Source organism: Cottoperca gobio, chromosome 17 (genome assembly GCF_900634415.1).
Source record: "Cottoperca gobio chromosome 17, fCotGob3.1, whole genome shotgun sequence".
Lineage (NCBI taxonomy): Eukaryota > Metazoa > Chordata > Actinopteri > Perciformes > Bovichtidae > Cottoperca > Cottoperca gobio.
In genome coordinates, this window is record NC_041371.1 from 16893906 (window position 1) to 16920518 (window position 26613).

General features: G+C 39.8%; 1 protein-coding gene across 3 annotated transcripts; it reads left to right on the forward strand.

Annotated features, from left to right (window-relative positions):
• Positions 1-1423: 1423 nt before the first annotated feature.
• Positions 1424-26158, forward strand: xrn1 (5'-3' exoribonuclease 1). Of its 3 annotated transcripts, XM_029453483.1 has the most exons (41): positions 1615-1689; positions 2899-3131; positions 3753-3850; positions 4726-4835; positions 4944-5054; positions 5144-5229; positions 5369-5456; positions 5560-5728; positions 5967-6034; positions 6749-6886; positions 7015-7151; positions 7792-7881; positions 8225-8381; positions 8887-9006; positions 9154-9323; positions 9912-10029; positions 10191-10286; positions 10823-10926; positions 11570-11704; positions 12563-12725; positions 13258-13371; positions 14173-14271; positions 14392-14507; positions 14876-15022; positions 15262-15351; positions 15595-15730; positions 15831-15887; positions 16292-16424; positions 17401-17470; positions 18084-18279; positions 18430-18519; positions 18635-18706; positions 19215-19259; positions 19566-19646; positions 19752-19889; positions 20455-20575; positions 20690-20862; positions 21423-21533; positions 22064-22169; positions 22406-22587; positions 22747-26158. In XM_029453483.1, exons 1-41 carry the CDS (start codon positions 1615-1617, stop codon positions 23104-23106), a joined length of 5103 nt encoding a protein of 1700 aa, XP_029309343.1. In that variant the 3' UTR covers positions 23107-26158. The 3 variants fall into 3 exon arrangements, with proteins under 3 accessions (XP_029309345.1, XP_029309343.1, XP_029309344.1); XM_029453484.1 differs by lacking the exon at positions 18635-18706; XM_029453485.1 differs by lacking the exons at positions 12563-12725; positions 13258-13371; positions 14173-14271; ... (17 more) ...; positions 22406-22587; positions 22747-26158 and adding an exon at positions 11823-12520 and having other exon boundaries at positions 1424-1689.
• Positions 26159-26613: the final 455 nt, after the last annotated feature.

Sequence of the window (26613 nt, forward strand, 5' to 3'; positions counted from 1 at the left end):
AGTCTTCCCCATACTTGTGATTTAGTTTACTGAACCAAGCTGAGTGTTTTTCAAGGCTCAGGAAACCCTTGCAGGTGTTTCGAGTTAATTAGACGATTCAAGTGATTCGTTGAACACCCTACTAGTATACTTTTTCATGATATTCTAATATTTAGAGATAGGATATTTGAGTTTTCTTAAGCTGTATGCCATAATCAGCAATATTAAAATAATAAAAGGCTTGCAATATTTCAGTTGATTTGTAATGAATCCAGAATGTATGACATTTTTGTTTTTTTAATTGCATTACAGAAAATAAAGAACTTTATCACAATATTCTAATTTTCTGAGACAGTCCTGTAGTTGATTAGAGAGTTGGCAGTGTAACTTAGTGCTGGTTCAGTTTAGGGCTTTGTATACAAGAAGGAGGACTTTAAAATCAATTCTAAAAGTTACTGGAAGCCAGTGTAGAGTGGCTAACACTGGACTGATGTGGTCTCTCCTCTTGGTTCTAGTCAGCAGCCTCGCTGCAGAGTTTTGGATGAGCTGAAGTCTCTCCGTTGTTTTTTTTGGGAGGCCGGTAAAGAGTGCATTACAGTAATCGAGTCGGCTTGAGATAAAAGCATGGATTAGTTTTTCAGCATCCTTTTGATTTATAAATTGTCTGATTTGAGCTATATTTCTAAGGTGGAAGAATGATGTTTTTGTCACCTTGTTTTTGTGGGATTTAAAGCTTAGAGCTGAGTCTATGATAACACCAAGACTTGTAACGTCAGGTTTAATTGAAGGAGTAAGTTTCCCCATGTTATTCAGCATCATCTCTCTTTTTGTTACAGGACCTACTAGTAAGATTTCAGTTTTGTTCTCATTTAATTTTAAGAAATTATTGCTCATCCATTTATTTATTGCTGACAGACAGGTGGTGATGGAGTTAATAGCTGTAGTATCATTTGGTTCAGCAGAGATGTACAGCTGTGTGTCATCCACGTAGCTATGGAAGCACACATTGTGTTCTCTAATGATGTCCCCCAGTGGTAGCATGTATAGGGAGAACAGTAATGGACCGAGGCAGCTCCCTTGTGGAACTCCAAAGTGGGCATCATGCTTCTCTGACACATGATCTCCAAGCCTGACAAAATACTTTCTCCCTTTGATATACGTTCTGAAACAGTTTAATACACAGTCAGAAAGACCATCCAGTTTTTCTAGATGATTAATTAGGATGGTTGATCGTGTCAAATGCTGCGGTCTGTCTGAGGTCACTAATTATTTACTATATAGTAATTATGTTTTTATGTTTCAAAAGTTAATATTTAGATTTTTTTTTTTCTTCACATTTTTAATGTATTTTCTGGCAGGAATTGTTTCCATAGAAACAACTGTAGCGAGGGAGAGGATGAAACAAAAAAAGGGAACGACTGTATTCAGAGTAGCGGCGGAATGTTTTAGCAGACGGACCACGGACAACTAGCTTGTTAGCTGCCGTTAGAAACAAAACCGGACTCCACTCAAAGCAAGTTCTCATGTTACCCAGTGAAACCTTGGCCGCATTTAGTTACCCACATAGCTAAACATATCCTTTCAGATTTGACTGTTTACTAATTCCACCCAGAGGCTGAGACTTTCGTGGTGAAGATGGGAGTACCGAAATTTTACCGATGGATTTCAGAGCGATATCCTTGCCTCAGTGAAGTTGTCAAGGAACATCAGGTATGAAACCAATGAATATCGTTAGCTTCACAAGCCACTGTTGCTCATAGCCGCAGCGTTAGCTTAGCTAGCTGTTGGCTATCAGTGAGCTAATTATAACGTTAGCGGGCCGTATAACTTTTATTCCACGTAAGTTAGCTTACCAATGTTTTTACTCTGGGACTTCTGATAGACTGTTACATTTATTACACACAGAACAGCGTTAATTTGTTAGACGTTATTTACCAAATTCCAACACTTCCTCCCTTGCTATTTTGCTATCTTCTACGTGTACACATTTTAACATTAAACAGGAAAACGTGAATATAACTTAGTAAACATGTTCGCACCGGTCAGTTTAGGTCTTTGTTGAGCTAGAACATTCTGAATATAAATAAACCCCTCACAGTCAGCTACGCTAACCAACTTTAAGCTAACAAGAGATGTATAGAAGCTGCAGCTAGTTAGTATTGTTGCCAGCTGGTGTACAGCCACCTTGCAGTGTCTATGAAGTTGTTTTATAATGCAATAATTAAATGGTCAGTCTGTAGGTAATACTAAGGGAGACACTTAGAGTTAATAACTTTGTTGTTTAGACTACTTCATCGGTGCTGCAAATTGACTTTAGTGGCCTAGTTCCCTGTGTCGTTGGGCAGATAGTGTTTCAGTACTTGAGCAGCAGTTTCATCAGCTGGACGTTGCCCAGTGTCACTCATTGCATAAGCCAGCTTTGATATGTGTGTTAAGACAATAAAAAATAATTTTACTACTAGCAGCTTTATATTGGATGACGATGGATTTAGAAAATGTGTTGTATTCCCTTCCCTAAGGTACTCCACAGTAACTGTTTCAAAAACATAAAGGATATTTTGCCCCTCTGTTGCTTAACCTAAGTAGACGTTAACTTAGATGGGAAAGAGTTTTTAGGTTCTTTGTATCTGGCTGGAGGAACCCACTAGAATTATTTTGTTAAATGACAAAGAGAAGTTGACCCTTTCACTTAAATGTGTCATGTGAAGGATACCCCATTTGCAGACACACCAATTAATGATAAAACAAACTGCAATATTTTTGTTGCCGAGAGATGTATTTCAGGCAGTCAAGAAATATCAACCAATTTTACAAATTGGTCACTACAGGAATACATTTTTATTATTCCTATAATACGATTGTATGTTCTATTTTATTATACATAATCATTGCTTCTATTTTGTGTCTTTCTCTTTTCAGATTCCAGAATTTGACAATCTTTATCTGGACATGAATGGGATTATCCATCAGTGTTCCCACCCGAACGACGAGGATGTCCACTTTCGCATTTCTGAGGAAAAGATTTTTGCTGACATCTTCCATTACCTGGAAGTGCTCTTCAGGATCATCAAGCCTCGCAAGGTGTTCTTCATGGCGGTGGATGGCGTGGCACCAAGGGCAAAGATGAACCAGCAGAGAGGACGGAGATTCAGGTAGACATGGATGAAAGAAACATGGAGCAACTCTTTCCCCTGTTTGTGTAAAGGGTGACACACAGAATCGGTCAACTCGGGTCACCTGACCTTGCTCCAGACCTGAATTCAATGTTGGTGTCATGTCTGTTATGAAAGGGTTATCACAGGTTTATTTAAGGAATGATTTTTAACCCCATAGTGAAATATAGAAAGTCTCACCCATAAATGATTCTCATCTCAATCTCAAAGACAATTTAACATGATTGTGAAATTTAGGTTGTCGCAGTAGCTTTTCTTGCGATGACCAAATAAAGAAATGGAATTTTATGAACATGTCTGCACCATGATGTCACACCTCAAGTGTAAATAATGGCAGATTCTCTTTTCCTTACCCGATCAAGATGACTACTCTTATTTGCAAATGTATTTATACAATGTCTGGTATAATTCTGTGGTTCAGCAGTGATGTTTGTGGTACAGCCTAATAAGGCAGAACGAGGCCAAAGCAGAGCTAAAATACAACATTTTGTTTGGTAAAGATCGAAGAAACCAGACTACAGGGCAGTATAACAGCCGGAGACCGTGAGTTTGACCTCCTCTCTTTTATATGTCTGTGCGGGGGTTGGTGTCTGTGTCTAGGTCCGCCAAAGAAGCAGAGGACAAGATAAAAAAAGCTCTGGATAAAGGAGAGGTGCTTCCCACAGAGGCTCGCTTCGACTCCAACTGTATCACTCCTGGTAGGCATGCTCTCGAGCTTTACACAAAATTAACATCACACGTTAAAATTGAGCTGTCGCAGAACATGTACCTTTTTCATTTCAGGGAAGGGAGATACTTTTGTTTTTAACCGTTTACATTAGTAGGAACATTTTTATTGTGAAAGGGTTTCTTCTCCATCTTTTCACTGTCCATCCGACACTTCAGCAAGCCCTTACCAAATTGACACAAACATTTTCTTTTGCCACATGGGACAATTTGTTGTTGCAGTAACACATCAGTCAATCCTAACAAGTCTCCGAGTTCTGCTGAACTTAAAGGGACACCATATCTTTCCTCTTACCTGTACTGCTTTCTATTAATCTAGATTGTTTTAGTGCGAGTTGCCGAGTGTTGGAGATATCCACTGTAGATATCTCTTTTACTTGAATATAATAGAACTAGATGGCCATTCGCTTCTTGTGTTCAAAGTGCCATAAAATATATTTTAAAATAAAACATTTTCCAGAAATCATCAACCCAGTTTCTCAAGTTTATCCACAGACTTTGAAGTTAGCAGCTTCAAAGAACCGATCAAAAGTTTAGGGATGAAAGCACCTTAACACGGTGTCAGTGTCATTGTGGTAATAGTAAATTACTTGTAGAATGTCATTTTGTCAATGTTCATCTGTTCATCTCAACGTTTCCTCTATTTAGACACAGATTCTACAGTGAAATTAAGGCCGTATGGATTGAAGTTATTCTGTTGAGTTTTGGCGCAACTGTGTTTTTCTTATTTACTCCAACTGTTGTCAATGAAATGTTGTTGTTTTTAGGATAGACATATTTCATCCCATGCTAACATCAGTTGTGAATGTGTTCTGAGACGTTAACAGCAACTCCTTCCTTCTTACAGGCACTGACTTCATGGCAAGACTCCAGGAGCAGCTCAAGTATTTTGTCCACAACAAGCTATCCACCGACAAACTATGGCAGAATGTCAACGTCTACCTGTCTGGCCATGAGGTGTGTTAACCGCTGTTTTTTTTACAAAATGACCATTGTTCAGTTACTGTGATTTTGTTAATGCTTCAATATTGCTTGTGCTAAGTTTGCATTTCCTCCTCCTTACAGACTCCAGGGGAGGGAGAGCATAAGATCATGGAGTTTATTCGCTCTGAGAACCGCAAGCCAAATCATGACCCCAACACCCGACACTGCCTATATGGCCTGGATGCTGACCTGGTAGGTGTCTGTGCCCTTTAGATGAGGATGTACTTTACTGCTCAAACCCTCCTTTTGATCTTCAAACTCTTTTGCTCTCTGTGTTGTAGATCATGTTGGGTTTGACCAGCCATGAGCCAAATTTCTCCCTGCTCAGAGAAGAGGTCCGCTTTGGAGGAAAGAAAAACCAGAAAAGGTTCTCTTCCTTCTCATTTTTTGTTTGTTGCTAGTTGTTTTATTCCATTTTTTTTCTTCGAGTGGTGTGTTATTTACGTGTCAATTCTGTCATACTCCACTTTCCTTCTCTGATTCCTATTATTTTTCTTCTCTTCTAGGATAACTGCTCCAGAGGAGACAACTTTTCACTTACTTCACTTGTCTCTGATGAGGGAGTACATAGACTATGAGTTCTCTGGGCTCAGGGTGAGAGAGACACACACACACACACACGGAAGGTTTTTGTGTTACTTTATTGTATTATATGTGCTCTGTATTCTGATTATGTTTCTGGGTGTTTTTTTTACAGAATCAGATTGGTTCTCATTATGACTTGGAGCGGATAATAGACGACTGGATTCTAATGGGCTTCCTGGTGGGAAACGATTTCATCCCTCACCTCCCTCATCTTCACATCAGTCATGATGCCCTGCCGTTGCTGTACAAGACCTACATCAGTGCTCTGCCCACAATGGGGGGTGAGAGACACACACACACACACACACACACACACACACACTCAAATAAACATTATAACGTCTTGTATTTATTTTAAGTGAGTTATATTGTAGCATGTAAATATGAAGCAAGATGTTGAGTTTCTCATGGTCTTGATGTGGTGTTTCAGAGGTGGGTTGTTGTTTGTGCTCCAGCTGGTCAAATTGTTTGTTCATTTCAGTCATTACAATATATAAATATGTTCTGCTTCTGTCTCAGGTTATCTGAATGAGAATGGCCACCTGAACCTCAGAAACTTTGAAAAATACATGGAGAAGCTTGCTGAGGTGAGACAACACTGTCTATGATTCACTATTTATTAGGATGCTCAGTATGCAAGTAAATTATTGATATCATTTTACTAGAATCTGTCATAAGCCTCATAGAAGAATTAATATTCATTTGGTTTGGTTCTGAATTATGTGTTTACTGAATGTGAGGTCAACTATTAAAATAAATAAAGGCACAAGATTCATGTTTTAAAATGTAGAACTGTCAAATACTGTTAGAACTAACTAACTTGAAATGTTTAAAGTATTGTCATTGGTCTTTCCAGATGTTAAGTGCATGTACAATCGGTACTGAACAAGTCATTGCATTTGGTTTAAGTAGTTCAGTCTGCAGAGAGGTTTGTCAGCTTTGAATGTCTGTTGTCATATTTTATAACGTCATCACCCTAAAAAATAGGAAAGAAACTCGTTTTTTGTTATTGTTGTTGTATACATTCATGGTGCTGTTAGATTACCGCTAGCCCCGTTAACACCGGTGCATGCTTCCCTTTGTGTGTGGCAAGAGATGAAAATGTTTTTGACTCTTGCATGCAAAAGAAAAGGAAGGGGAAGAAAGCAGCGCAGCATTCGAATGTTGATTTAGAATTTGAATGTCAACACTATGAATGAATCTTCCAACTATGCAGTGCATGATGGGATATAGACAGAAACCATCATAGATAATTATTTTAATCTGCCCCCCCCCCCCCCTCTCTTCCTTCTTTCCTCTAGTTCGACCGCGAACATTTTAGTGAGGTCTTTGTGGACTTGAAGTGGTTTGAGAGTAAAGTTGGTAACAAGTACCTGAATGAAGCGGCCGGATTGGCAGCAGAAGAGGAAGCTGCCAGCAAAGACATCAACAAGAATGAGGTCTGGTGTTTTGTCATAATTCATATGTATATATGTATAGCTAGATGTGTGTTATATGTATGTATGTATTATATATAATATCTATCTATCTCTAGTATCCTTGTAAGTAATACTGTGTGTGTGTGTAGGATTCTACCTCATCACTTAGAGATGGAAGAGGAGCAGTTGGCGACGACGAGGAAGAAGAGGATATGTTTGAAACAGAGTTCAGACAGTACAAGCGCACCTACTATATGACCAAGATGGGCGTGGATGTGGTGTCTGAGTGAGTGTATAGACATGCACACATGCATTGCATGGTAAAACGAGACTTACTACAGGAGGCAGAGCTCCCTAATACCACAATTTATAATATCTAGAGCTAACAAATTATGGACAAAAAAATGCATAAGAGCTGACTGGAAGAGTCTGCAAATTGATCACCTTGAGGTTACCTGCATGGTGTCCAAAAGTAACACACACCAAGTGTCACCCACCTCACTGGCAATTAACTATATGACAAAATATGTAATGCATTTAGTTTAGTTGGTCTAAATGCCTCCTAGACAAAGACAGCAGTCCATCTGTGAGGAAGTGAGTATTTATTGACTTGAAATTCTGTATCTCATCACATTTTCTTTTGTAATGGTTAACACTATACCTTATTTTATACACCAAAAAAGCATTTAAAATTGGTAGTGTTACACCGTTTCTGTTTATAATGTTGGTAAAACAGTTCTTGGCAGGTACTTCTACTAGTTTACTCTCCCTCAGCAGGTCAGAAAAAGAGTATATGATAAATCAATAGGACATGTTAATGTCAAACACGTGTGTCTCTAAAGATTACATACCACTTTTACCAATTTGTAATTTGCAAGTGAACCTAGAATATGTTTTACAATTTGTTTGTATTCTGTCATTTGCAGTGATTTTCTAGCCAAGCAGGCCAAGTGTTACGTGGAAGGTATCCAGTGGATTCTCCACTACTATTACCACGGCGTCCAGTCCTGGAGCTGGTGAGTTGTTGTTGTTGTTGTTGTTGTTCTTCTTCTTCTTCTTCTTCTTCTTCTTGTTCTTCTTGTTCTTCTTGTTCTTCTTCTGATTCTGTCTTGAATGCTATTGAGAAGTAAGGGAGTATCAGATAATTTCTCAAATGGCTAGCTTCAAAGGAAATGTTCTACATTTCTGTACAGGAAGGCAGCCAGGTTATGGAAAATTATGTAAAAAATCATTTATGTAAGAAAGGCAAGAAAAGGGAAAAACATTTCTCTTATTAATGTCCTCAACTTAACATCGGCTCTCTTCAGTTTGTTCTATTTTTTTAATCAGCCTTTTAATACGGTGTGTGTGTTTCTCTAGGTACTACCCCTACCACTACGCTCCCTTCCTGTCTGACATCAGGAAAATTGCAGGGTTAAAGTTGACCTTTGACCTTGAGAAACCCTTCATGCCCTTCCAGCAGCTGTTGGCGGTCCTGCCCGCTGCCAGCATGGATCTGCTGCCTGAGAGTTACAGGGTAACACACTCGCATCTAAGCACACACTCTCACACACACATAATACAGTTGGTATGTTTTATCTATTTTTTGGGAATCACTTGGTACAAGTAAATAAAAACTTAATAATGAAGAATTAATTTCCTAAGACCAATTTTTCAAAATTACAGTACACCACCTCAGAGTTCAGATTAGTTTACGAGAATGATCAGATGATCAAAAAATATAGAGATATATCAAATATCACCACATAGCCTAAAAATATAGAGATGTTACTTATTAGCCATATGTATGCGCAGCATCATTTTAAACAATTACATGTTTTCTCTCAATGTCTTCCATTTTTATTATTATTCTACAAGTACAAACAACTTCACATTTATGCAAATGTGAAGTATATCAACTCCTGCACACCTTCAATAAAAAAACAATACATACAATGTATAGAGAGAGTAAATATAAAGGTTTCTGCAAGATCTAAACATGAAATAATAAAGATGATCATTTATTGTCTTTCATGTTTCAGCACCTGATGACCAGTGAAGACTCGCCCATTATTGAGTACTACCCACTTGACTTTAAAACGGACCTCAATGGCAAGCAGCAGGAATGGGAGGCTGTGGTTCTCATCCCCTTCATAGATGAGGTACACACACACACACACACACACACACACACACACACACACACACACACACACACACACACACACACACACACACACACACACACACACACACACACACAACCTGTGTTAAAAAGCCATACTCATTTGTATGTGTTTATTGAACAGAGGTGCTTACTGGCAGCGATGGATCCCTATAACCACAAGATGACTAAAGAAGAGAAGGACAGGAATCGTCACACAGAGTGTGCAGTCTACTCATATGACCACCAAGTAGACTTCACATTCATCTCGAGCCTGCCTCAGCTGTTCCCCGACATCATCCACTGCTATGTCAGGTAGTTACACACTCCTACATGAATTTCAGTTTCAACAACAACAAAAATGCAACACATTTAAACAAGGGCATACAGACAATAAAATGGTAGGGTACTCCATCATTTTGGAGCATAGTTAAAAAAGCACTGCTGCCTATTTTCTTGTGCGTATAAATGTGTGTGTTTAAAAACCCAGCAGTAGATGAGCTGAGGGCTCGTGAAGTACTATAAAACATCCAAGACTAGTGTTCAATTGCATTTCTGCAGATTATTATGAAATAAGAACGGCTACAAAGACACGTTTTCACCCTGACCGGTAACAAATAAGCAGTGAAAGAAGTACGAGAAGTGAATGAAGATGTCATATTCTTTCTAAGAAAGCTTAACATATAGAAGCCTGTCTGGTAATGTATAAGGACTAAGCTAGTGCGGAATTGTTTTGGAATTTTGATGCATTTTACTGTCAAAATGCAGGTTCAGGAAATGGCTTTATATGTGCATGCTTCTACACACTAACGCAACCAAAGAAAACCAGCCAGTATACACTCTTAGTGCACATGCAGCCTGATGTTCACTGCAGGTTGATTCCGTTGTGTCTGTTTGTTGCAGGAAAGCAAACATCCCGATGGATACTTGGCAAGTACCATTGGACCACGTCAGCAAACGCACCGACCGCTCGGCTCTGTACTTCTGTGGCTTCCCCACACTGCAACACATCAAACACAAGGTGTGTGTGTGTGTGTGTGTAGATCTTAATAGCTTTTGTTTGTTTATTGTAGACTACTTGGAAGTAGAATAATTCGAACATGGTCTCTCTTTCTTTGTCCCTCTCACCCCTCTGTCTTTTGTCTGCCGCTCTCTTTCGTTCATGGGCTCGCTCACTTTTAGTTTTTCAAAAAGAAGAGTGGAGTGGTTGTGTTCCAGCAGAGCAGCAGAGGGGAGAACATGATGCTGGATATCCTCCCCAGCCAGGAAGGAGACGCGGTGAGCTTTCCTTTGGGAATTTCCTCAAGTTTGGCATTACAAGTTCACTTGAACTCGAGGATGAACTGATTAGAATTTGATGGTTAAACCTCAAGGTCATTGTGACCTCACAAAACACATTTTTGGCCATAACTCAAAAATTCATGCTAATTATGAGAATTTTAATGATGACATTTTGGACAGACATGGATGTTATTTGCAACATGTTGCACGGCAGTAATTCTAGATGAAGAAAAGCCTACAAATAAAATGAGTTTGACTAATTCTCATATTGATCTACTTATATCTTAAATGTGCAGTTGTATTATGTAGTAAAAAATAGCGACATCATTTGGGCGCCTCATCACATTATTTAGGGATGTTTTTTTGTGTTGTACTAGTTATTACATTTTGAATGTGAGGAAACTTCTACATCAATAATACAGACAATACAAAATGATCATTGCTTACTTATCCTACTTTCTTTAACACACTATTAAATTTCCACTCAAATCTACTCCCTGTTTGTTTTTCCTTCTGCTTCTCTGCCTCTTTAGGTATGCGATGATGTTGCTGCAAAAGTACTGGGGAAGTCGGTGTTTGTCAATTGGCCGCATCTAGAGGAAGCTCGCATCATTTCAGTGTCGGATGGAGACCTCAAGTAAGAATTAGTACTGGGCCAATAATGTTGTGCTGAATGTGTCCGAATTCTTTTTCCACATGATTTTCAGTGTGGATAGATTTTACCCATGTAGTAATTATCAATATATATCATAATACATGCCTTTTTATTAGAATCCCTGTGATTTTTATGGAGTTTCGTTCTTATTTATCAAGCAATAAACACTGACACTGACATGCATCACGGGTGAGGTTTCACCATCTGATATTTTAAGGCCACTTTGTGTAAAATGTGGCGCCCCCTAGGAGTAGTTTCTAAAATGATCTCTTTTTCAGCATCCACAGAGTTATCATGGGGGTGTGTTTTACCTTCACATAATGTTTTTAAAGGAATAATTCAGGAGCAAAATATATTTTAGCCATCTATAAAATCAATATCAGATCAAGTGTGCACTATACTTAGAATATTTCCACTGCGTTACTTGAAATGATATAGATATTGCTAAAATATGTTTTACTGCTGCCCCCGTCCACGGTATTACATTACTTAGCCTCCGTGCTTGTTATCCTGCCTGTTTCTCCAAACTGGGGCCGTGCCGCCTGTAAGCAAGCAGAAACCTCCGTCTTTATTTTGATGTAAAGCATAAGTCAAGCCAAGTGAAATCTTTCATCATGTTTTGCAGGTTTTGTCTAGAGGAATCGCCGGGTGTCCAAAGACTGTATGACAGGCCCTCCACTCCTCCTCCCACCAAAGTCAACTGCCTGTCTGACAAGGAGCAGAAGGACTGGGTGAAGGATGTGCAGGGACTCACTGAATAGTAAGGCACCCAGAACAACAGATTTTGTTTAATGAATCAATAGAGAAAACAGCTGTTTTTAAACCACTGTATTGTAATATTGTTAAGAAAACATATCGCTGCCTTTCTCGTGTCTTAGGCCTTGTTCGGACTGTCGGCCCAAATCCGTTTCCAGATTGAATCCAGATTGATTTAAAGTCTGGACCGTAAAAAACAAAACGCATGCAAATCTGATCCAGATTGGAGGAGCTTCGAAATGTGATTTCATGCCCATTTCCACAGATCAGCGTTTCAGTCCGCAGGCGCAAATCGGATTACATAGTGTGGAAGGGCTGAGCAGAATCTATGCTGCTACGAGCAGAAGGACAACAGCTGGAGGACAACATGAAGGAATCTTTGGACGGACGCCGAAATAACATGTCTGCTTTCACTTACTGCTGCCTCCCCCTAACGTTGCCGTGTATAACGGTGCACCATCACTTGACAGCGCGATTGCTTGTTGTCCAGATGCTTCTGCGTTGGAAAGCCGTGTCATCCCTTTTATTTACTGACCACTATGTCGTTGCCACAGCAACCCATGGCAGATTGGTTGGTGATGTCTGGAAGCACAAATCCAATCTGATCACTTGCAAACAGTGCGGACAGTCTGTCTCAAAGATCTGATATAAGAAACCAATTGGATTTGCCTGCAGTCTGAACGTAGCCTTAGGGGCTAAGATACCTTCAAAGTGTAACATTGCAAACTGGAACGTTTTAAGTGTCTTGGTATTAAACCCTCCAACAACATAAAGACGTGTTCATGATGATAAAGCGTGACCTCTTCTTTCTTATCGGCCATGTTTACGATTCCTTTCTTAAAGTGATTTTTCTTTCCCGCAGTTTCTTGAAGAGGAAAGGCATCATGGTGAATGAGACATCGGTGGTCTTGTACGGCCAGACGCTGACGGGAAGGAAATACGTCCCCAAAGCCAACGGGGTGGTGGAACTTGAGAAACAGTGGGCCAAGCAGGTCCTCCCTTTCGCCTACCAGACCGTGGTTAAGGTACAACGCTTACACATACAAGAACATAATACACGGATAAAAGTCTGGTAAAGCTGTGAGTACTTCACCTCCATGAAGGCAGTATGTTTAAAAGATTGTAGCCGTTGTTACAGTCCCGTGGTTCCATGAGGTTTATTCACTTGCATACATGGTAAACTTACTCATTCTGCATCTGACACACTGATTTGCAACACTAGTCAGCTCTAGGTTTTGTGCTAAGCTGTGGTGTTTTCCAGCAGGGAGGCGAGGCTGCAGAGAAACTGCCTGAGCAGAAGAGCAAGCTCAAATCATTCTAAACCTTTCAAATAAAACTTGCAAATGCCAAAAACATGTGTCTGTTAATTACGAGAGCAGTGTTTTGTGAAATGTGGCACACAAACTCCAGGCCCCGAACGCCTCTATTATTATAGAGACATAGTAGACATTTTGGTATTGTAACATCACTGATGCAGACACATGGACTTCTTGTCAACTGATAATCATCACCGAGTGTCGCTCGCTCGCTTGCTCACGTTTGTCTTCATCTTTTCAGGACATCGAGGCCTTTTGCTCATTTCTGACCTGCTTTAAGAGCTTAGACGAGCTCTTCCCTCCAGCAACCAACGTGTTCATGGTGGGGAACCCGTACTACGGTGCCATGGGCGAGGTATGTGATCACTTTCCTGCTTCAGTCAGGATCACGTTATTGTAGACGGTCAAACACAGGAACTCGTGAGCGTGGTCTTTTAAAACTTTCTTAAAGGCAAATGATGCTGGATTGAAAGAAAATGGTCGTATGTTATATGTGCTGCAAGTAAAACAAAATTGACTAAAAACTTTTGGTTATTCCTGTGATTTAATTGCAATAAACGGATCAAGAGGATGCGGAAATCTATTCATTATGATGCTGATTTGTAAAAAATCTGAACTCCAGATGTCAGGTCTGTATCTAAATTGGGCATAAACGCGGCAGTGACGGGATTGTTTATACACGTAGATATCTGCACACTGTAACTTCAGAAGTATTGAAACTCTCTGGCGTTTAAGATCTGATTAAACAACATCAGGAGAATCTCACGACTGAAAAGGCTTTCGCGTCAGGCAACGTTCTCGCCTAAGTTGAGTGGATTTCAATGCGTCATTCCCGCCCGCGAGATAAATTTTGCTTGCCGTTTGGTGGGAACACATCTTTACTGTCCTGGTTGGACATCAGGAAGCGAGAGAAGATTGGGTCCTCCTGTAAACTCATCCTAAAATAGATTATGAAATGAACTTTCATTAGTAGTATTCACTAATTAATGGGTATGATAAACACACTTCTATAGTTAATGCGAGTCTCTCTGTCTCTCCTGTAATGACACGATTGCCATGTGATGAATGCCCATAATGCTTTTTATCTAGCACTCACAAGTGTTCTTTTGAAATGTCTCATCTTGAATCCCCATCTCTTTAATCACTTGCTTAACAGGTGCAAGACTCGAGTGATGTCATTAAAGAAGGCCGGGTACGAGTGGTCTTCAACGTGCCGCACGAACCACAGCTGGAGCCCTTAATCCAGAATCAGCATGTAAGAGACGCAGACACACATTTATGAAGGAGTTGGATTTAGAAACGGTGTTAAAATACTGTCCATGTGCCTCACCTCACGTATGCACTGTTTTCCTGCACACGTTTGTGTATTTTGCAGAAGTACTGTGTGAAGTACAGTCCCGGATACTTTCTGGCATCTCGCATCGGCATCACCAGCTACCTTGTCTCCCGCTTCTCGGGAAGCATCTTTGTTGGCAGAGGCTCTAAGAGGAAGTAAGTCGTTAAAGCTAAGATGCAGTATCTGTATACTGTATCAAATGTATTTACGTTTGTTTTGCTATTCTGACATCGATATTTATTTTATTTTTTTATTTTTTTAATCTTTAAATATATATATATATCTTTTTTATAAATATAATGTCAAATATTAAGAAAAAATATTAATGGCCTTTTATAAATCTGCAACGAATAAAATCCTACCGGCCCACTCTACATTCTACGTCACTCTCCCAGGCCATTAAAACATGTGTACCTAAGTTTTTCCTTTTTTCTTTTTTTGTTCTACTGATCAGAGCTTTATTCTTCCTACTTTTGTGGTCTCTTACTGTGCACCAATGTTTTTTTTGCTTCATTATTTTCAGTCCCTGTGGGGAGCAAAAAGCTAACATTGGGCTGAACCTGAAGTTCAACAAGAAGAATGAGGAGGTCCCTGGATACACCAAGAGAACTGAAAAGGAGTGGCTCTACTCTGCTGCTGTGGAGGAATTGCTGGCCGAATACCTGGACAGGTAAAATAAAAGTTGTGTGAGCGCATTAAATACGGTCCCCTCTCTAGTCATCTACCATTAAGTGAATCCTTCATTCTTCAGTTGTTTGAGGTCGCAGCTCTGAATGTCTGGCTCTACTGCAATGTGTTCAAATATTTTGATCAGTCAAAAAAAGGCATACGTGTGAAAAGCTTAGTCACTCGTACTGTTCAAAGATGCACCAATTCAGCATTTTAATGATGTTTTTAATGCTTTTCTAGGTTTTCGGAGGTATTCAACTTAGTGTCCAGAAACAGTCATGACGATGTTTTCTATGAAGATGACATCTGGCCTGGAGAGGACCAGAATGGGTAAAACAAACACGCACGCATGCACAGAGAGAGTTCTCAATCTCTTTAGGGAAAACCTAAATGTTTGTCAGCCCTGTGAGAGGAATAATTGAGGAATCGCAGCATAAATAAGATCAAAATATTTCCTCAGGCTGTACTTCTATTTAACTTTTACAGCACACACAGTTTGACCAAATCTTCTGAATTAAATGTATTGATGATGTTTTCATTGATGATCTCTGATATTGATGGACACCCCAACAGGGCGGAGAGGGTTGCTGAAATCACGTCATGGTTGAAAGGTCACCCAGTGAGCTCCATCGGCAGGACGTCCTGTGACCTCCAGGTGCTGGACTCTGCCATCGTGGAGAGGATCGAGGAGGCAGTAGAGAAAACCAAGGTGACTCTGACACACAAGGGCTCAAACACTTCCTGCAGCTACTATATCAGAAGTTCTCTCTGTGTGAACACACCTGTCTCCCTCTCTCCATCTCTCTTAGGTGAAGAAGAGCACCAAGAAAGTCCGTGTGACAGTGAAGCCTCATCTCCTCTTCAGGGTGAGTGCTTATTTTGGACGGCTACTTTGGTCATTTGGTTAATTATTCAAGTAAGTTTTCAAGCACAAAAGCCAAAAACTCAATTTTCTCAGCTGTAAAGATTTTCAGTTGTTTTGTCCTATGTGATTGTAAATTTAATGTTTTACAGTGATGTTTGCTGTTTTTTGGAGAGTTAGAAAAAAATATATATTCTTTTGAAGATGTTATCTGGAGCTTTTAGGCATTTTCTTTTTTACATATTATTGTCCAAACAATTTTTTTTAATGAAAAAGATAATTAGCATATTAATAATAATAATAATAATAATAATATAAAAATAAATAGAAAATAAAATAAGTGTTAGTTGAGCCCTACTTGTATGTTTACCATGTATTGAACATGTGTATATGAATGTTTGTGTGCAGCCCCTGGAGCAGCATCAGGGTGTGGTTCCAGACCCGGATTCAGAGTATCGCCTGTTTGACAGAGTCATCAACACCAGGGAGAGCTTCTCCGTCCCACTGGGACTCAGAGGAACGATCATCGGCATTAAAGGAGGTGAGGACATCGTTTAGTATCTCACTGTTCAAAGAATTCTACCAAAGTCAGCACTTTTTTTAAAAGGTGCAACGTGTAATACCTGGCCACATGCTCCGAAGAAATAGGGGGAAGCTTTTCACCTCTACTAACGGGTCTAACGATCTACATTTACAGTCATCAGCTTTTTAAAAATACAAAAAGCCAACTACTAAACAACAGTAGGGCAAAAATATGAAAAAGTTCAACCAAACTGTTGAAACTCTGAGAGAACTGCTATTTCATAATCCTCTCCAGGGTCGGTTTATACTTTACGTTGGTCATCTTTGTTTGTGCTACTAAGCACTTTGCTGCACGGTCCGTGAAAAAATGAGAAAACAACTCGTATTTTTGTTTCGTCACCCCCACCACCAGAAAAATCTATAGAACGGTTTATTTGATTTAATCCCATAAACAAATGATCAAAACGTACACAGTAGGGATGCAATGGTGAGGACATTTTCCCCACAGGTTAATAAAGTCGTTACTGTTACTGATTACACTGCACATTTTACAAAATAAATGAGCCGCGCCACGTCTGATGCAATCACTCCTGCGGTGCACTTGAAGGTGTTTGTGTGTAGATTAGAGGTGTTGCCTCACGATGCAGGCCACCTTCATCAGACACGGTTTACAAATTGCCTCATTAACGTTAAATTCTCCGCCATCAACTCTCCTCCCGTCCTGTGATAAGTGAAATCCTGCCTCTCGGTGTAGCTGCTGAGCATGCTCGTTTCAGTAGATATCTCTGGAAAGTAATGCATAGACGTCTTTGACATAAGGTCAACACTGTAACCGCTTCACATTCTGTTGATGATGTTAAGTCATTAAAAACATTCTGGCCATATCTTACACATTGCACCTTTTTTATGGCATCATGCATGTCCATAATATAAAAGAGAGAATATGCATATAACACATAATTCTCACAGTTTATATTGTGTCTTTGTGCCTTCAGCGGAGCGCGAGGCAGAGGTTCTCTACGAGGTGCTTTTCGATGATGAATTCGCTGGAGGTCTCAACATCAGGTAATAAAGTGATGTCAATCTGCAGCGTGATTATTGTTGCTGCAGTAACTCTTTTTGTTAAGTAATTTCTGACAGAACAGCAAATAATGTCTAAAACAAAACTCTAGCATAAATTATATATGTAAAATGTAATCTATCTATATATCGTTATAGAGAGTGATATAGATATAAATATATAGAGATGTAGATAGATAGATACATAGATAGATTATAGATACATTGATAGATTATAGATATATAGATATATATAGATTATAGATTATAGATAGATTATAGATAGATAGATAATAGATTGATAGATTATAGATAGATTATAGATAGATTATAGATTATAGCTAGATTATAGCTAGATTATAGATAGATAGATAGATACATAGATAGATTATAGATAGATAGATTATAGATAGATAGATTATAGATTGATAGATTATAGATTGATAGATTATAGATAGATAGATAGATAGATACATAGATAGATAGATGGATTATAGATTGATGGATTATAGTTTATAGAGAGATAGATTATAGATAGATAGATATGTAAGTAAACGCCTCCCAGAATGATTTCTGAGCAGACATGTGACTGTTGACTGTTATTGGCTTTTGTCCTCAGATGCACATCACCTCGTGGTTACCGCCTCCCTCCCTGCGCTCTCATTAACTTTTCCCACGGAGCGCGAGCGGATCAGTCCTCTCACAAACTCACCGCCATCGTCAAACCTCAGCCCGCCACAGCAGCAAACTTCAACTCTCACCGCCAGATGTCCGGCTTGAACCACTCGCCGAGGTCGCCCTTTATACCCACACAGGTAAGGGTGGAGCCCCACACATCTACACACAGTTTTTTGTTCCTGATTCAACAAAGAGAGACTAAATGTATTATTATTGTTTATTTTCTTTGTCTTCTTCCCTTTCACACAAACTCTTTCTTTCACTCTTCCAACTCTTCCCTCCTGTAGCATAACAATAAACACGGTGTGGTGAAAGCAGCCTCCCAGGGCAGCAGGAACTCTCCCTCTAAGGGTCCAATGCAGAAACAACAGGCCAAGGTAAGCACAGGGTCACCTGTATGTGGAGACCCTTCTCACTGCTATAGCCCCTTTAACAATGTGACCTCACAAATATACATTTTCCAACTTTGTTTCTGTCTCACTACTTCTCCAGGAGTACAACAATGTGTGGCAGACTCTGCAGAACTCTGGTCCTCCTGTCCAACCTCCTGCTCACTGGCACAATGTACGTCTGGGTGTGTGTGTGTGTGTGTGTCTTTGGGATCTTTTTAAAATATTAATAATGGGAAAAGACTAATATGGGACCATGGGGCTGGCCGTCTCCGAAACTTGTTAAACGTCAAGTTATTTTAACTCAAAGTTCCCGTATTAGTTTATATATTTGTTGTGGTTCAGGTCCTCGCAGAAGGAAGGGCTGAGCACACATCTACAATAAAATATGTTTTAATAATAATAATAATAAATATGCTGCTGCATTCAATGTTGATATTTATGACGCTCTGCCACAGGGAAAGACTTCACATCAACACATTTCCCTGTGTTGCACTTACACACGTGGTGCTGATAAATGGCAATACAAATCATGAAAAGCGTTTCTGTTATGATTTTGAAATGTCTCTGTGGCATTTACAATGTATGGAACTTCTTCCGGCTACACTCATAAGGATTTTACTGAGTGTTAAAGCTAAAACAATTTGTTATTAACAATTAACATTGTGTGTTTCCAACTCTAGGAAGGACTTTCCCAACAGGGGAAGAACCAGCACTCCAACAAAGCTGTAAGTACACACATGCTCACACCACACAGGCTCTCCCAGCACAACACTGTAACATGTCGGGTCATCAGCTGGAGGATGAGGCTGAGAGTTTCACACATGACCCAGATTAATAGCAGTTTATTATTATTATTATTATTATATATTATTATAATAGTAATGATAAAAGAATAATGCTATTGGACTAGGGAGGGATCCATAGATGGTTTATGTATTTTGTAAAAATGTGGCTGCAGACCTTTTGCTTTATGTTTTATTTCTTTGTTGTGAATATATGATTAGAATAATGTTTCTGTGTGTACTTTACAGGCCCCAGTTGGTGGCATCAGACTGTTGAAGAAAAATGAAGACGCCAACTCACTTTTCCCCCCACAGAACACAGCCAATAAGGTACACACACACATAAACACACACACAGACGTGTTGAGAGTCCACTGTGAACACATAAACTAATATCTCCACACCTCTGTCTTCTCATATATTTCTCTCACTCAGACTACGACTGAGTTCGAGGACCTGATAGCCAGTCTTCAGATCTCCAAGGGCAGCCAGCAGACTCCACCCCCTCCTGCTCCCCCACAAGCACCCGTCAGCCAGTCGGATGGCCCGCTGTCTCCGCAGTCCTTCGCCATGGTGAGTATTGCAAATCGAAAATTTGCCAACTTTTTTTTATGTGGATGTCAAATCGGATGTTGGATGCAAAGAAGAACTCCAGACATTTTACACGTCAAAGAATTGATGTTTGATAACTGTGGATTAGTACATTTACTAGTGGCAGTCGTCATTACAGCTATAACTATAGCAAAGAAATGGACATGAGCTGGATTAGACTTTCACCTGCTCCAGTTGTTAACACACTGCTAATCATGTAACTTGAAATCGCAATCTTTCAAATTGTGATTTTGATATTAAAACGATAATTGTTCAGAATTTTCATTGGACACTTAATGAGCATGGTCTTATTTGTTTTACTACAGCCAGACTAATTGGTTTGATCATAATTTATAATAATATAATGTTAATTTCTTAAACAATGTATGTGGCCATGTGTTCTTTTTCTACTCCGTCTTGATTTTTAAATGAGCCCGAGTGGTTTTTAATCTTTTTACTTGCATCATTTAGTTTCCAATCCAGTCCTTGCATCACTGTTCAGTGGGACAGTTGAGGATAATTGAACTGGCTCTGTGTGTTGTTGCAGAAGGGAACCCTGATGCTGAAGGAGATGCTAAAGATTGACGGCGCTGGAACAGGAAGTCCCTCTCCTCAGGAGGCAGCCGGTGGCCAGCAGCAGAACAGGAGACGATCGTCAAAGAAACTCGGTACGTAACCGATCGCTACGCCACAGACAAATGTTCTGCAACACAGTTGTACAATCTCCGGAGGAGGGCGCTCACCTGTTTTTCTCCCTTTCATTCCATTTTCACTGCCTACAGCAGCAAATATGAACATCCCCCACAGTGACGCAACTGTAATGGCTTCTCCTGCATTGGCCGGCACTGCCAACCTCTCCAACGCCGTGCTGACCAGTAAGGTGTCAGAGTTGGCGTGTGTCTGTGTGGGGTTAGGAATGGCACCACCCGATTTCAGCTACATAAGCAACGGACAGGTAACGCAGTGCGATGCATGTTTGTCTTTCGCAACACATTTTTTGGTTTCATGTTTACAGCATATCACACACCTTCCATAGATAACTATACTATACCATAACCCATCACCATTCTGCACAAATCGTTCCCCAGTATAACAGAGCAGTGCTTTACCGGCATTGATATTAGAGTCGATTACTGGTTTTGCCGGTCCGGTGTACGAGCTTAAACCAAACCTCTTTTATACGCCGAAAACACTTCCGCAAAGGATACAAAGGGATGTCCTTCCAGATGGAACGCTGAGATAAATTTTCACGGGTCATACGCCTGAGGATGGAGGAGTCGAGGAGGCACAAAAAGGAGAAATGAGAATGGCCCATATTGTTCCACTCAGGAGCGGCTGCTGAGTCAACTAGTGACCCCCCAGTGGTACAATTCTGTATTTCATGTCCGCTCCGGTGTTTGGCTTAATCTCGAACCGATTTGAAAATGTTCTCCCCCGCCGAACACTAATAGATAAATGCCAGATGCCTCAGCATGTGTGTCTCTGTTTGTGTAACGTTGTCCTCCATCTCCACAGACTGTAGTGTGTCAGGTGAAGCTGTCCAATGGGTTGATGGTTCACGGTCCTCAGTGCCAATCAGAAAATGATGCCAAGGAGAAAGCTGCCTTCTTTGCCCTCCAAAGACTGGTAAAACACACAAAATAATACTTGCACATAAAACCCCCTAAAGACTGTCTTGCATTAACTTTACAATCCCAACACTCCAATGAGCAGTCTTTCTCTCTTTCTTTCAGACGGTAACCGACTATTGTCACAGCCATGCACGCTGTGTTGCCAACTCGGCGACTAGATTTAGGGACTTTTCAGACCCTCTTTGCGACTTTATTTCAGAAAAGTGACCACTGACTAATGTAGCAACATATTCAGAGACCATCTGGGAAAAAATCGAGAAATGTATTCAAATATATTTTATCGGAATTCATTCCATGCATGCTGCTCAGAGTAATCACAGAATCCGGGATGTCCATTTCTAGTTACAGATGAATGAATTGAAGGCTATCGGAAGCCAGAAACAATGCACAGTTTATAATACTTACCTGCAGCTGGTGAACTAATCACTTGGCTATCCAGACTGTAAGGGAGCATGATTGTGCGTAAGTTGATATTGTAGTTCAGGTTTACAGTTAAAGCTTCTCTGTCTGTGTCCTCATCTGTAGAACTCAGTGGGCTCAGGCTTCCCCCTCCCGCCTGCTCTATACCCAGGAGTGGGTCAGATACGACCCCCACCCTTAGGAGCCATGACCCCCATCTTCAGCCAACAAGGTGTGTTTCTGTCCTATTTCGCATGAATCTCAGTTTCTTAAAGTCCAAGGGGATGTCTTTAAATATCTGTGTTGTCAGTCCAAAACCCAAAGATATAATATTTAATATGATATAAACCATAAAAAAGCAGGAAATGTCCATATTTGATATGATTTTATTTTTGCATGAAAAATGAATCGATCAAAATATTATTTATTGATTATTTGAGGCTTTTTGTGTGCTGTTATTCTCTCCAGGCGGTATGCTGCTGCCTCCCCAGGGTTACGGCCCCGCCCCCATGTGGGGGATGCCGCTGCCTCCTCACCACCTCCAAAACCAGCCCTTCTTCGGAGCTCCAGGAACCTTCCCTGGTGCCCCCCGCCCCCAGCCGGCTACAACACTGCCCATAGGCTCACACAACCAGTTTATTCCGCTACAGGTAGACACGCGCATGTGAACAAAATTGATATTTGTTGACATATTTTGCCGTATTTTTGCTCATGTGTGCCGTATTCCTTCTGATTTAGTTTTTTATGCTGATAAAGTAATACTAGAGTCATGTTGACCTAGCTTTCTGCTTGTCCTTTGACCTTAACAGGTGACTAAGAAGCGAGTCTCAGCCAACAAGAAGAACCAGGATACGCGAGAGTTTTACAGCGCCGCCCACACTGTGTCCAGGAACCAATCGCAAAGAGTCCAGAACCAGCCCTTTGGCGATTCACTCGCTCATGGCGAACCCCAGGGCGGTAAAGCCGACCAGCCGCACCAATATGCTGCCAACAGCCACCCTTCCTCGTCCAGTCCTGGTCTAGTAGATGCCATTTCCGCGGCGACAGCAGCACCGCACACACCCCCTCGACAAAACATCCCGTCGACAGGCCACACCCCCGGCTCCTCCTCCAAGAGAAAGCACAGAAAGCTGGCTGTCAACTTCGAGGCGGCTAAAGTCTCCGAGTGATGAGCTTGTGTGTGTGTGTGTGTGTGTGTGTGTGTGTGTGTGTGTGTGTGTGGGAGAGGGGTGTGTCTGCTGTTTTTAAGCTGCTGTTTTAAAGCCTGACTCAGCATCTCTGATCAAAACCTCATCACTGTGAACGTTTTTTTCACTCAACAATTTTTATGTCGGTAACACTTTCTAGGTGCTCATGTCTATAATGCAATTGATAATTACACTTATAAGAATTAATGAATATTCATAATGCAAAATATAATATATCCTTGGAAAAAAAGCTGTTTTATTTTCATAAAACATAACTAAAATAAACTTTTATGTTATTATAAAATGCTTGAATATTTCTAAGTGCTTATAAATACAACTATACGGTGCAATATGCAGATTATAATGCATTATAATTTGCATACAGCACTGTATAAATGTGTATCACATTATAGACATGAGCATCATAGAAAGTGCAACCTTTATGTCTTATGTTGTGCACAAACTAAATTATTCCCACTTTTAATTCAACACAACATAAAAAAATCTCATAACGGAGTTTTGTCAGTGTAACCTGGGTATTGTAGTTCTACGTACCCTCTGAGACATCGCCTTCTTAAGCTTGTTTGTGGCCAATCCACAGCTGTTTGTTTCTTCTTCTTTGGGTCTAAAAGAGGTTGATGTCACGGACGGATTCCTCCTCTTAGCAGAATTCATTGAAGTCTTTATTTCTTTGAATCCGAACATTAGTGCTCTATTCAGCATACTTAAAGGAATACTACGTTTATTACAGCTTGCGTTTTATTTTTAAAGCTCTGTCTATTATATCAGCTAAGTTTACAATACACTTACCAAGTAATTGCTGAGACAACTGAATGTGGCAACATTGCTGCCCAGAGCAAAAACTAAAGTAAAAAAACAACAACTGTATTTTCCCTCTTACTGCATGAGCATTAAAGTAAGTACATACCTTAAGTGTGCTTAGTGTTGGAGAGGATCTAGAGAAGTGAAACGCTGCCTTAAAAGTGCACCGTCTTCATTAAATATGCATTTTTAGAGAAAATCCAAGTGGCAAAAAGAAATGGATGGTAATTTCCGTAAAACCAAATAATTAGCTCAGAAGGAAGACTAAAAGAACAGGAACTAAAACCTTACTGTAAGTACAAAAAGATGACGATGCAGCAACTTAAACAAATCTGTCTGTGCATTACGAGGGATACAAGGACCGTTGTAGGTTTTGAAAGAGAATGGGGATAGTCTGAGAAAAATCTCAGAATTCCCAAGATTAAAGTCGTACACTTCTGAGAAAAACATATTATTAGAACTATTCAAGCTTTTCTCCTCGTAAATTTGTGATTTAAATCTTAGAACTTTTTTTTTTTTTTTTTCTCTCTCCAATTTTCCACTTTATTCTCAGAATTTCCAAGATTTCTTTCTCAGCATACCCCCTCTAGTCTTGACACCACCACCGTCCATCTACACCTCTTGTGTATGTTGCTCTGGATGTTTACAGCTGAGAGGCTGGAGAGTTTTCACTGACTTGAGTTGCTGCTGGGGTCTGAGTTTTGGACGGCACATTGGGCTCCATGAAGCATTGACTGAGAACACACAGTGCGGATATGTTGAGATGAATCCCACTCCATGGACCTTGGTTGTCAGGAATGTGTACTCTTCATACTTAAGCCTCAGTTTTGCACAACGGTGTCAACTACTTCCTGCTTTTCCTTCTGACTACTTAGTTATTTACATGTTCGTCTTTAGAAAACTAGTTTGACTGCATATAATGCTGTGTTGCCCGTGATTCGTTTTTTTAAAGGGGGTTATTGGTGTATTAATTATGCATAAAAACGCCTTCTATCATAGCTATGCTTGTACATACTGATCAGTTTATGAAGTATTACTTCCATTTGTATCAAAACACATCCACTTTGTCAGGTTTGGATCAGTGGTGTTAATCAGGCCAACGTTGATGTAATGTTTCCCCTTTTTTGTTTTGTGATCGTTTCCCGTCAAGTTTGCCTTTAATTTCCTTCAGACCTTTTGATGCCTTTGCTGCATTTTTATACTTTTATTTTTTTAAATTTAAAGTAAAAAGTTGAATGCACACTGCCTGCAGAACTATGACATGAGAAACAATTGGAATAAAAAAAAACCCACCACATGTGATTATATTGCCAGCGCATAACCCAGACCCAGATTCCAGCCAGTGTTGAGATTGACGGGCTTGTTTTTAATTTGTCTGTTTCATTTTTTATAAACTGGACTTTGTGAAGAAGTCCTTTTTAATTTGTACTGTCACCGTCTGTGAGATTTGTTTTGTTGGACTACAGATTCCACAATCCCTGAGATTGGATTTTGGCAGAAGATGTGGCTGATTTTACACAGTTGCAAAAAAGAAAGGGAAGAAAACATTTTTCTTTTTTTTGCTTCCACTAATGTATTTTTGAGATTAGACATTTTTTCTTGTGAATATGGGTGCTCATGCCGTTGTTTATTACTATTTTTAATGTACTTTTCACATCTTAAATTGTAATAAAACCCAACAATTGGAAATCTTCACACAATCTTTAAAATCCTGACTATTTGATTGTTTTTGTTCTTATTGTTTTTGTATCTGTGTAAATGCAGCCAAAGAGCATTGTAGCACGTATGTGATGGATACGGATATATCTAACACATTTATATTTACATTACTACCCCACTAATTCCAGTGTCTCTAAGATGCTTTTGGGAATGTTTTCAAAGCTGTCGGGCCATTTAAAATTCTGGGCTTTATTGTACGCATCTGGATTTATTTACACACACACAAAATCTCTTCATTTTGATCTTTTCTTTTTCAAGCTATGAAATGTCACAATGTTTGTGGTGCAGCTACAGTGCTGGGAGCAGCTGTAGCGACTAATGAAGTGTCTTTTACTTTGTCCTTGTTTTGAGGCACGCGGGCTTCCAGTGTGTTTGTGGTGTGGTTGCTGTTTTAAAGTACAGAATTCTCAACATGAAGAGATATTGATTTGCTGTTTTGATCCAGGAATGTGCTGTACATATCCATTTAATAAAGTCATTTGTTTTGTTACAACATGGCTGCTTCTTTCTGCTCTCTGCCAGTTCTTTTTTTCCCCCACATTCTTTAATTATTTATTCTTTACACACAATTCTATCCACGCAGGTCTTTGGTGTGGTATGACCAGTAGTTTATGGTGGCTAATGTTTGGAGACATTAGATACAACTTGTCATTTAAATGAAATTACTGAGGTAGCTCAGTGACTTCATGTTGCTACTTTTACATTTAGTAGCATATTTTGTAATGGCTTTTTGTTGCCACAGAAAGTTACAAAGGCACATAAAACGACAAATATCATAAATCAAATAAAGTGAAACAAGATAATGGATCACTGATCGCGGCTTAAGGCCCCGATGTCATTAGTATTTGAATGTTAGCCTCACGTTTTATGTGTTTTCTAATTCCATTAAAATCTTTTCTCATTTTGCATGTGATCGCTAAAAGGGCAGAATTACTAGACCTACTGCAG

What these genes read in the sequence shown, in the direction of transcription:
- xrn1 (XM_029453483.1), top strand. Translation starts at nt 1,615, where the DNA reads ATGGGAGTACCGAAATTTTACCGATGGATTTCAGAGCGATATCCTTGC. An exon ending in ACTACGGTGCCATGGGCGAG is followed by an intron (nt 13,372 to 14,172) that starts GTATGTGATCAC and finishes CTTGCTTAACAG; the next exon opens with GTGCAAGACTCGAGTGATGT. An exon ending in ACCAGCACTCCAACAAAGCT is followed by an intron (nt 19,260 to 19,565) that starts GTAAGTACACAC and finishes TGTACTTTACAG; the next exon opens with GCCCCAGTTGGTGGCATCAG.